Below are 12,549 nucleotides of genomic sequence, written 5' to 3'. Positions count from 1 at the left end.
CAAAAACTCTTCAAAGACGCATAAAGAAAAATCTGTCAGCAAGTGCTGCAGCTTCATTTTCACTAGCAAAGTACAAGCAGCAGACGAAAGGAAGCATTGAAGCATTCCCTCACTCCCATGAGATGCGATGTAGAGCGCAGTGTACAATAAATAATGACAAGGCAGCGACCATCGTGAATTTCCACCAAAACACCTACAAATAAATACAATGTGTCATTTCAAGACAAGGATCCCCTATCCAATTTGTATAACAGCCAAAAGAAATGTGCCAGAGCCACATTTCCTGCAAAAATTGTTGTTATGCTACAGAAAACAAAGATGAACCTTTCTGATTTTAGAAAGGGAACCATTTTGAATGAAGCAAGCATTCCAAGAACATACTGTGCACAGTCTGCCCAATTTTTCAGGAATGGTTTGTTAACTATTCTTTCTCTTACATGCAAACAAGAGGCAAAAAGCATGCTGCTTGATATTTTGAAACCAAAACAAAACATTAATACGCTGCAAACACATCTAATAGTGTTGTTCTCATTTCAGGTGCAGAATAGCAAATTACTTTGGAGTCAGTTACCTTAAAATTTTGTAACCGCTCATACTTTTCTACAAATATTACAACTCGTATCAGATAGTGTCAACATGACTAATGTCAAAATATCCTTCTGGATCATTTCAGTCAAAACATCAGGACAAAATTGGCAGACTCTTACAACGCACAATGGCTCACAATAACTTCTCCAATAAATGCTCGCAGAACACGCCGTAACATATTTCAATAGCAAATGCCTTGAGATGAATACACTGTGCACCAACAGGACTTCAGGCACAGCCTCCGCGAAAACTGACTTGCTAAAAAAAAAAATGCTATACATTTGGCCTCTTGTGAGATCGCACATGGTGACGTAGGCTCGCTTCGCACGGAAAGACCAGGGGACATAGGTGGCATCGGAACGGCTTCTCGCCTGTGTGGATGCGGAGGTGTTTTTTCAGGGTGCCCCTCTGTGTGAAGCGCTTGCCACAGTGATTACACTGGTACGGCTTCTCGCCCATATGGATACGGATGTGCTGCAGAAGGTTGTCTGAAGTCGTGAACGCCTTGCTGCAATGGCTGCATTGGTAAGGACGCTCTCCAGTGTGGGTTCTCTGGTGTCTCTTGAAAGCATGCTTATGCACTGTAGCATAGCCACACTCGGGGCACGAAAAGCGCTTTTCGCATCCTTGCGAATTTTGTTGCAGAGACGAGGTGCAGCTACTCTTAGCCGTGACCAAACCTGCACAAAGAAACAATGCATGGATTTCTTTAGATATGAAGGGTATGCCTCAATGCATTGATTACAGCTGGCCTACGTCTCTAGGTTAGTTGACAAATGGTGAGGATGCTCAAACTCATGCTGATCAGATCTTGTCATGATAGAAGAAACCAAGCCTTGATTAATACCATGCAGGCCTAAAATAAAAGCTGTTCTCTTTGAGACTAGGCACACATTTCATATCACGAGGGCAGCCAATCACAAGTATGTGACTCAAAAAACACTGTTGCTTTTACAGCTGAGCTGACCAGAGAAGAAACTACAAACATTACATGCCATCGCTTGACTTTCACAGTGTAAAGCACGACTTGCTACAAAAAGAGAAGCACACCTTTAGTACTTCCTAGTTCACAAGCACTGACAGGTTGCATCGCGGGCATACAATTTTTTAGCACCATTTCCCCTTGCCTTTTTAAGCACAACAAACAAGAATCCGCAGAAACACAACTGAACTTCCAGCTATTGCTGTCATTGATGCACTCTTTGATGTAGCCTTTCCAGCCATGTCAACAGCGTACATGAAAAAAAAGATAAATAAAAAGGTGTGAGGCATACATTAAAGTGACAATTATTATAAAGCAGAGATGTGAGACCTTGCAGATGTGGAATAGTTTTGAACAGTCATAGCAATCGAAAACATGCATAGATGCCAACCACATCAGAGACAAGAGTATTTCTATATCATTACTATTACACAAGGTTTCATAAGCAATAATATGGTATAACAGCACGTGTTTCAGTGGCAGAGTTTCATGTTCCCAATGAATGCCTCAAATAACGCAAAGTCACAGAATACACGAAGATACTAAAGAGTGCAACAAGCCATACAGAAATTGACAGGGGCCTTTAGAGAGATCAGACACCACGATACCAACTATTAGCTACAATGCCAAGACGCGAAGCGCAGTAAATAAAGAAAACACACATAAAGAGCAGGAACTGAGCAATTACTGCCATGGGGAAGCCGTCAAATAAAACATCACTGCTTCACTGTGAAGAATTTAAAACCACTGCAATACTCGTTGAAATAAACACATCTTCTCCCACCTTTTCCAACAGATTTAAAGCCCAGAAACCTGGTTTATTTAGCCACTTGGGAAGAACGTAGTGCAAGCTTGGGAGGCACCGAGCACAATGGTGGGTATGCTGTGTAAACTCCATCAAGTACCAAACTATCCGCTGCCAGCATCATTTGGACAAAGCATCATCATGTAAGGCATGTTAACTTTTTGCGCAGATTTACACTTAAGGGGGCATACTTTCTGGCTTAAAAAAGTGGAACTTTGATCAGACCAGCAAAGTCCTCGTAAATCTTTTATCAAAATAAATGACTTTTAATTTCGGATCACCCTTTCAAAAACAAGAAATTGTGTTTATTATGGTTCGAAGTACTATTGTGGATAGTCATTCTTGTGCGATATAACAAAAAGTGCTTATCACTTTTTTCTTTGTGCATTCAGTACATTATGAAAAACGGCAACCACAAGTAAAAACATCATATAATCATGGTTCAAAGTGGACCATGCATAACATAAGCCTGTAGATGCGTTTAGAGAATCTCCGTTATGGCCTCCGACTTGAGTTAGAATCATTAAACACTGAATGCTGTCACTGTTTGAAACAATGTTATTTACTATAACACCACAGTCACTAGTTCCAGGACCATGAGTACCACGTGTTCTATAATTTAGTCTGGACTTAAGCTAACTATGCACTGCCCATGTCAGGCCAATCATGTCTTGCCTGAGCATCAAAAACTCATCTCGTGCATCCAGATAAGTACAGCACCCAGAATCAACACACTGAATCTAGATTATCAGAGCCCTCAAGAAACAACTGCTTAAGCAACTTTTTCAGGCATTTCATAAAAAAAAGTACAAACTATCATTAAAAAAATTAGTCTTGTACAGGTACCATGGAGGATAAAAGAAAGCAAAAGTGCACTGCTGCTTTCCCCACAGCTTGGCACACAGCTGCACAGTCTTGACTCAATCATGAGCACCACAACTCACATCATCTAAATAAAATCCGGACTGATCATGATGACACTGTTGGACAAGTGCCCCTACAAAGATGAAACGGGTATACCAACAGCAGCATAACAATAGTGGGGTGCTGGGCCATGAGACGATGCAATGACACAGTCAAACTTGCTCTAAATGCATCCCACAATTCTGAGTCCCCTGTAGTTACCTGTTAACCTGAACTCACTGGTCATCTCTTTACACATTCTGTCTTTGGCATATACAAACACCTCAATGACAATGTGTGAAGATGCACTTCAGCGCAGCTCAGGAATACTTTAAGGTGCAGTTCGAATGTTGCAAGGACAGAAGAACCAAGATATGCCTGCAGAGGGACTTCTGTGAACAAAAAAGTAAAAGTATGTATGTGCTTGTTGAACAGATAGCAAGCACAATTTTGTGGCAACAGCCTGCAGACATGCAGGGTATGTTACAGTGAATGTTCACACAGTCTTTGATACAATATGTTGAAGCATGGCCAGAAGGCAGGCAAGAATGTGTTGGTAACTGTTGCAGAATTGACTTGCATGTGATCAGAAATGTCAGAAGGGGCGTTTCACCTGAAAAACAACCAGAATGATAAGAAAAAATGCATCAACTCCAGGCAGAGCTCCCCAACATCTTTCTTCGAAATGGTGTTTGTTTAGGCTTTTGCAACACACACACAAGAGTGTGTGAGAAGCCTAGGCTGCATGGTACAATTAGCGAATACAGCTGCAAAAAAAAGGAAGGGACACCTAGAGTGTTCGCTGAAGAATTTAGATTCGCTTTGATTCAGGAAAGGCACTCGAAACACAGGCAAGAATAACAAATGTTATGCATGGCGCAAGAAAGCCAGAAAACCACTGAAAAAGAATGCATGTCAACCACCTTCCCATTGCAAATTAATATAAATATATGTATCACAAAGAGAGGCAGCTTTCATACTGCCTATCATTAAACATGATTAAGACTGCACACTGCTCGCATATGGAAAACAGCCTTTCACTTTGCTATGTATACTGTGAAGAGTTACAAAAGTATTGAAGAACGAGAAATCACTGGATTCCCAAATTCAACGTAATCTTTGATGGAGGTAATCATAAATGGTTACGTCATCTTGCTGCTGTTATCATCCAGGTGTAATAACAAGTCTTAACTCCTGCTCTGATTGCTTCGAGCACAAATCAGTGGTGCCATCCAAAGGAACTGTCTTCGTGTTCAAATATTAACGTAAGTGAGTTCTGAAAACAATGACATTTACTGCAGAAGGGCTACCTGGAAAGTGTCCCAGCAGTTTCCAAACAGCTTTGTTTCAAGCTGGCTCAAAAAAGTGGGCCATTTGAGGCGAGTCGCAGTACGAGTACACTGAGTGGCTTCTCCCCAGCAAAGCAATACACTGCACATGAGTGAGTATGAGAATTGTGCTCTGCAGAGCTGACTGTAACCTCATCTATAAACACAGCAATAAAACAGCTACTTCAAACTGTCATTTAAATCGAAGATAATTGTAGATGCACAAAATTACAGCATGCAAGTGAGACAGCACAGAACCAAATGAGCTGGTCACCACAAAGTGCTGAGGCTGCAAGTATTTGGTGGAGGCTTGCGCAATAAAGCTCCAGACTCAATGTCACTTAGAAGCTAGACGTAGAACGAATTGTGCGATGTTATGGAAATAACACCCGTTATGGACATTAAGAGATTTTCAGTAAAACTACAGCTTCATTGTAATTATTGAGAGAAGTGAACACAACAGACATTGAGGTAATCGTTCGTTGTACTCCAAGGCATGAAGAAAAGCAAGGCAGTCAGGACGGACACAGCAAAGATAAACATTGCATTCCGTCAAACTATTCAACAAATACGATATAGGTGATTAACAATGGCTTGGCTGGAAATTATTCAAAAACTTTCGGAGAGGACACTTGAACTCTGCCGGAAATATGAGGTCTGCTTTCAACCTGAAAAACAAAGAGAAAATAAATCACCTCTTCCCATGACTTCATTGCATGCCTTCTTGTGACTTTAAACCCCATAAACCAAACCAGACCAAACCATTTTTTTTTCACACTTCTTCGCACAGTTAGAGAAGAGAAAGACACTTTATTTCCTTTTTTTTGTTTCTAGTTATGCAGCTCATTGTAAATCTGAGGAGTTACCAAAGTTTGCCATCCCTTCTGCGCTCTTTGTGTTTGGTTGTGCAATATTTGGTTTGCAAATTTAGGCAATTTTCGAGTGAATGTTGTCTTTGCAGAAAGCAGAGATTCGTGAGGCCTTCAACGAGTACTGGATTGATCCTCTATTTTCGTGAGTTTGAACTAGTGTCAGCACACTTTATAAATCTACGGGGTTATCTCCTCACTTTTTTGCTGTAGCAATATGCATTTGTACTGAGGAATCTCATCTTACTGGTAAATGGGTCAATTGGTTTTTGGAGAAAGTAAACGGCGCAGTATTTGTCTGGCATATTTCTGTGGACACCTGAACCGCGCCGTAAGGAAAGGGAGGAAGGTGGGAGTGAAAGAAGAAATAGAGAAAGAGGCGCTGGAATCACACAGCACATGAGTGCCTTTAGCATTTTGCCTTCATCGAAACACAATGAAGTGTTCTTTATAAACTTATAAGGTGTTCCGACACTAGTTCAAACATACGAAAATAGAGGATCAATCTAGCACTTGTTGAAAGTCTTAGAAACCTGTGCTCTCAGCAAAGACTGCATTCACTTGAAAATTGCCTAAATTTGCAAAACAAATATCTCGTAACCAAACACACGGAGCACTGAAGAGATAGCTAACCTTAATAACACTTCAGATTTACAATGAGCTGCATAATTAGAAAAAAAAGAAAATAAAGTGTCTTCTTCCACTCGCAAATGCAGTGGACAAGCTACCGCAAACCACTTGCTCACATTAGTCACGCTTATGAATGCTACATGAGATGAGTAACAAACACAAGGATGGCACATGTAGAGATTAAACGTGTCAGAAAATACCAGGAAAGCTCTAAGAGGAAATATATAGTTGCAGAGTGCAGAAATCATGATGATAATTACAAGGAACCACACAAGGCAGCCATTTATGACAATGAGCCTTAGATGCTTATCCACCACTAAACCAACAAGACCCAGCACATTTATTAAAATGGACGTGGCTACAAAACAAACAAGATCAAAAAGGACAAAAAATGCGGGCCCATTCCAAGGAATCTCCTGCAGAGTAAAATCTGAAGAAGAGAAATATCCATCATTATCAAAAGCCAGAAAAGGCTTAGCTGTCCTGTATTGTGTGCCTGGAAAGGCAACCTACAGTTCTAAGCACGCTCGTACATATGGCCCAACAGAGATACGAGTCCGGAGCCTGGCTACCTGTCGCAGTTCAGTACATAGCTGTATTATTACCCTTGGCATAAAAGGATGACAGCTGAACTGCGGTACTCTGACCACACACCGGATGCTAAGATCACCAGACACACTCCTTTATTCACTCTGGCTTCCCACCTATAACTGGCTGGTGAAGATGCACCGGAGTTGGTGTAAAGCACTAAAACTTTTTATCCTTGGCATCTTCAGGTGAGCTCCAATGCCTGAAAAGGAAAAAAAATGAGCGCAAAGAGAGGAGTAGCTGACCTTAAATGCTCTAAGGGTTATGTAAGTTTGTTGACTGAAGGAAGGAGATTCTAGCTGTGACTATTAGAACTATTAGCTTGGTTAATGTCTAGCATAACTGTATGGAACCTCTTTTAGATGCATGTTTTGACAGGGATGCTTTTTGCACAATAGCAAACATCAAACCCCTTTTCGAACGGAGTCAGCATTAAGATGTAGCCTATGCTTAGTGGCATGAAGTGATACCAACACTGTTCTTTCCACCACCTCCCTCAAAGGGGCATTGTGAAAAAATTAAAGTTAGCCTCCATCATCAAATAACTGCACTGTAACGAGGAGAGCGCTACTTTCACAGGAAATGAAGCTTTCATAAGCTAGAAAAGGAGATGTCAGCATCACTGGCCCATTTTGGAAATAAACTATGAGGCACCGCCAGAAATTTTTGGCCGCTGATTTGAAACCCTAAACTACACTGCCATGTACTTCAACACAGCGGTAAAAGAGTGCTTTTCAATGCAGACTTCGCGTGTTTCAATTGGGTGGAGGGATAAACTTTTAACGCATTTTTTTCAGCAATCAATGCATCTTTCGGTGCCAGAAAAACATTAGCACAGGCAGAAGAATCCGTACAATCAAGTTTTATATGGAACAAAAACCAAATGAAGTCACCTTCAGTGCCCATTGATAGGTCACGCTCTGCCAGAGCAAAGTTTGAATGCGTGAAGAAGCAGGTGACCACACTAAGAACCGCTTAGCCATTTTTTAAACCACTGAAAACACCTTTTACTGGCCATTGCAAGCAACTTCTTTTAGTTGCCTTTATATTTTATTTGTCTTCTATTTTGCCTGGTTCATGTTTGGCACACGGCCGATGTGAGTTGGCGACACCCAGGCGAGCGCATGGTAGCTTTCCATGGCGTCAATGACGGCAGAGTTTGTATACGTCATCCACCTTTTCTTCGTTCATGCCACCTAGGATGACGTCAAGGAAAATTCCACCGCCACTGCTGCCCCTTGCCACACACACGATGTTCACCTCTATCCACAAGGTAACACGGCACTTGTCATGGCTGTGAGGTTTCACACTCGCTTCTCACAAAAAATTCCTGGGTTCGAATCCGACTCGTCTAACCTTTTTCTCTGATTTTTTGTTTATGCAATGCAGAAGAGCTGCCACACACACACTGCTGAAATCGCTCACCACGGCCAGTAATGCCAGCACATTAATAGAAACACATCATTGAATCAGCTCGTGCTGATCAAAGCCAAAACTGCCTGGCTTGGCAGCATCAAGTGTGTACGATGCACACATGGTTTCTGAGATGCCCTTACAGCACACGAAATTTCTGAACACGAAGCACACTGAATCCTTAGCAATGCAGTGGTGATGTGTACAAGTAGATGAAAAAAGAAACTGGAGCGGACACTTGAGTTCTGCCGTAAGGGTATGATGTCATAGCATTAGTGGGTTCATATCCAGATACGCGGTCATCTTTTCAATTCACAGATCGCTGGGAGACCTCACGGCACCTCTGACGCAGTGGTGCAGGTTACGTTTCCCGAGCAACCTCTTGCAGCCAATCGAACTGCCACCTGTCGCAGTGGGAAGTTCGCAAAAAATCCAGTAGGCAGGTTGTAGGCAGGTGTAGGCAGCAGTGAATGAGTGCACTCCACTTATTCACTGCTTTCTCGAGAGTCATAGAAGGCAGCCAATCTTCACTGCTCACCAGATGCAATTCGAAATTCTTTAGGCCCCTACGAAAGTGCATGTAAAGAAAACTGTGGGAATACTGATGATAGCCTATACAGCAGATTATTTCAGTATAATGACCAAGAGTCTACTTTCACTGAAAATACACCTTCATGGGGTATTGCCAGCCCTCGCTATTCTCACGAGCAAACTGCGATAAGATTAATTATTTTTCATCCCGAATTTCTCAGGCTAGTCTACAATGCAGCTCACTTCGAGACAGCGATCACAGTGTCCTTTTCGATCTTGATGCTATGAGCCAGAATTGAGCAACAAACAAAAATATGCCTCATATCTTAATTCAATATTATAAGCAATAAATGCATCTTTAGTAGTCAAACAAGCATCAGCATATATCCACAAAGAGCCAGGCAACCGCTTTCTACTCAGAAAAAAAAAAAAACTTATCTGAGTACCCCTTCAAACTCCACACAAAGCTCTGATCATGTTTGTATCATGGGATGGGACATAAGATTTAACGTTCTACGGCCGCACAGGACTCCGGATTGGGCTCTTCATGTCCATTTACGACGCACACGACACGGATGTCTTCGCATTTCAACCACAACACAATGCCGTTGCCATAGTCCGCATTTAAACCTTAAATCCATACCTCAGCAATCGACATCATCGCCAATGCGCCACACCAATGGACTGCATTTCTGTAAGGAATTTTGCACTGAGCTAAAGGCCTCGAGTCACATACCTCTAAAAGCAGCCTCTAAACTGGCTGCCTAAACAGTGCTGAATCTAACTTTCTTTTTATGACTAACCACCAGGACAGTCTTTCAACCTTAGCTTTAGGTGGGAGAGTTTAAAAGACTGAAGATCTGTCAATGAGCACTGATGCTGTCGAATGGGAATTGAACATAGCATCTGGAAGCTTTGCATGCATTAAGATGCTAAATTAGCTAAAATGTTCTTCTAAATGACAACTGGCTTGAGCGAAACATTTAAACATGTATGCTTTTCTTAAAAAATACAGAAAAAAAATTTAAAAAACTCATCTTTTTTTAATGGGTGAAACCAGTTAGTTAGTTATATTGATTTTAATGGCGCAAAAGCAACTGAGGCTATGATGCGCCAAACACAAGGTTAGAGTTTTTGTTAAAGGTGAAGCTTTCTATGCTTAGAGTTTGTTTAAAATGCTGGCTTCCTTGAGAAACCTAAAAATACATGAGATGTCAACCAGTGCTCGATCACCTAAAAGTAACATGGGGTAACATGATGGACATGAAAAGTAGCATGATGTACATAACACAGGAGATGTAGAAGGGAGGGTGTTGAGCGTACAACTCGTGCACTTGTTGCAAAACCAGCTCCATCGTGCCCCCGTCTTCTCCTCTTTCCTGTCTGTTTTCACTAGTTTCATTCATTAAACGTGATTTACCAGCTCACCCAGGAAGCCACACTTCTAAGAGTTCTGTTGCTTTTATCAGCTAAGCTATTTCATGTAAAAAATTAGTCAACTGAAAAAAAAAAAATTAACATCTAGAGAGAAAATGACCTGAGCAGAATACAGGTAATGAGAGGCTCATAAGGATATATATGAATGACAACCTCCGTGTGATATGTGTCCTACAAACTGAGAAAAAAAAACAGCAGGCGCCTACCCTTCTATTTTTATACATACTGATTCCGTCAATTGCAGCCATATGTTCAGGACATGGGTTCTGCTTTCAAGGGAGGCATATATAGTATTTTTTAAGGCGAAAGCCTTTAATGGCTCATACTGTCTTGACCAAGTGTTAGCAAACTTGTGGGCGTTTCAGATTGGTTGAAATGGTCGTGACTCACTTGGCAGGAATTTTGACCGGTGTCCACCGAAATATGTAAGACAGTTACAGCGCAATTTCCTTTCCTCAAATACAATTTTCGACTGTCCACCGAGATATGTGAGACAGTTACTGCGTAATTTCCTTTCCTCAAATACAATTTTCATTCTCTTCGTAACCTCGTTCTTCTTTCACTCCCACTTCCCTGTACGGCGCGGTTCAGGTGTCCACCGAGATGACGAGAATTACAGCGCCATTTCCTTTCCTCAAAAAGCGTTTCGTTCAAAGGGCAACGCATCGCGCCGAACGGGTGGTGGCGTTCCGTGGACTCCCTGGCAGCGCTACACCACGCTGTCGCGTTCCACTCCTAAAGGCAAAGAATAAGCGCCATTAATTGGCAGTTAATTAATGCACGAACAGAATGTGGAGTGAACAATCGCGTAGCATAATTCAGCACTCAAGCTTTCGCCTTTCACCACTTTAGCCGCTAAAGTTCCTCGTAATTTTTACTACAGTGTTGTGTTCCCTCCTAGCTAACAAGATTATAATTTTTTTTTTCTCTCAGACTCTAACCATTGCAACAACCATACAATGAAAGCAATATTGTTGAGTTCTATGAAGTACACATACAATACATATAAAGCTTTTTGACTTCCTGCACAAGAGCAACACAAACAGCATTTTGATTTACGGCCAGCTCTTAAAGTTGACCGTAGTACCACTCCTGGCGCAGTGGTGCAGCGGTGCGCCACTGCCGTGCGATGGCAGAATCACACACACAAGAAAACGTACCGTAAGTTGCACAGTCCGTCGCTTCGAAGTTCGTGCGCGTTTCTCTCCTTTATGGGGATTGGTCAAACATGCCGCGCGCTCGTGACGTTGCATGTCAAGCTTCGCAAAGCGCTACCAGCGGTACCGCCGAACCGATGAGAAAGGACGGCACCAGGGCTGGGTATGTGCGGAAAGAGCAGCTGACCATGCTTTACTGGACATGCACCTTTGCCGCCGATCTCACCGCATCTCGGCGACAGCAGTCCGCGCAGTGTTGTTGTTGTTGTGACTGAGAGAAGGATGAAAAGGAAATTTTGCACGGGCCTGCTACTGGCTCTAGCCAAGCCACCACCGCTGCCAACGTGCAGATAGAGGAGAGGTAAGAGATCAGAGGAGAGAGAAAAAGGCAAGAAAAGACGCGCGTCGCAGCAACAACTGCGTCCGCCGGAGCGGACGCTGCTGAAAAAATCAGATAAGCGGCCGAAGCCGCGCTCGCCGAAGCGAGCGCGCAGTGCGGCGGCCACGCGCTCCTGTTTATATTGCTTCTAGCTACGTGCCTGACATGCTATTTTTTAAAGGCATACCTGCCGCCTCTCCGCTGCCTCGCTCTTCAGCGTGGTGTCAGCGCGTTCCTGAATCACAGAGCTGTTCGGCCATAGAGTTTCTTACTACTACCTAGAGGGAAAGCTGGCGGCGCTGCACTTCAGCCAACATGGACGCTCAAAGCATCATGGGGCGGTGAGCTACTTGTTGCGGCACAGTCGTAGTTTTTCACGAACACAGAGTGGCAGTACTAAGGCGTTTCATTCCGAAAACGTAGTTCGTGTGTGCGCAGACGACTTTCCCGCGAACGCAGTGTGCAAAAGCCATAGTAGTGAAGACGCGACGACACACGACGCCAATAAAAGGTTTTACTCTTCCGAAATGCCATTAAAAAACCTCTTAAAGTATCTAAACAACAACATTTTTTTTTAAAACATATTTACTTTTAAAAGTGCGCCTGTTAATTACGAAATATTAGTTTTTTTAGTGTTCATCACTTGGCCAATAGGAAAGCTAGTCATCTCTTATTTTAGGCAAACTTTGCCTTTAAATGCTTTTCTGCTCGTTTGTTGCAATCATTAGACAAGATATTGAATGTTAGGACGTTTGTAGCTATCAAACAGCTTTATTTTTTTATTATTTTTTGGCCAAAAGTTACAGTTCCGCAACAAGTAGCTCACCGCCCCATGATGCTTTGAGCGCCCATGGTGGCTGAAGTGGTCTCGAGGGGTCGCCATGCAAACTCCCATAGACGGCTTGCCAGCTTTCCCTCTAGGTAATAGTAAGAAACTCT

The 12,549-nt window shown here is 42.5% G+C and overlaps 1 protein-coding gene across 1 annotated transcript in view; it reads right to left on the bottom strand.

Moving 5' to 3' along the window:
• The window catches only part of LOC149336859 (uncharacterized), a 54,659-nt gene extending 42,798 nt beyond the window's left edge, over window positions 1-11,861 (bottom strand). Inside the window, exon 1 of the mRNA XM_089553166.1 lies at window positions 11,235-11,861. Coding sequence (XP_089409292.1) covers window positions 11,235-11,327 — 93 coding nt within the window. The 5' untranslated portion in view covers window positions 11,328-11,861. The remainder of the gene's footprint in view (window positions 1-11,234) is intronic.
• Window positions 11,862-12,549: the final 688 nt, after the last annotated feature.

The sequence above is a fragment of the Amblyomma mixtum genome, chromosome 7 (assembly GCF_055824585.1).
Source record: "Amblyomma mixtum isolate Tamu chromosome 7, ASM5582458v1, whole genome shotgun sequence".
In the NCBI taxonomy this organism is placed as follows: Eukaryota; Metazoa; Arthropoda; class Arachnida; order Ixodida; family Ixodidae; genus Amblyomma; species Amblyomma mixtum.
The sequence above is the reverse complement of the archived record's forward strand: the minus strand, read 5'-3'. Positions and strand labels throughout refer to the sequence as shown.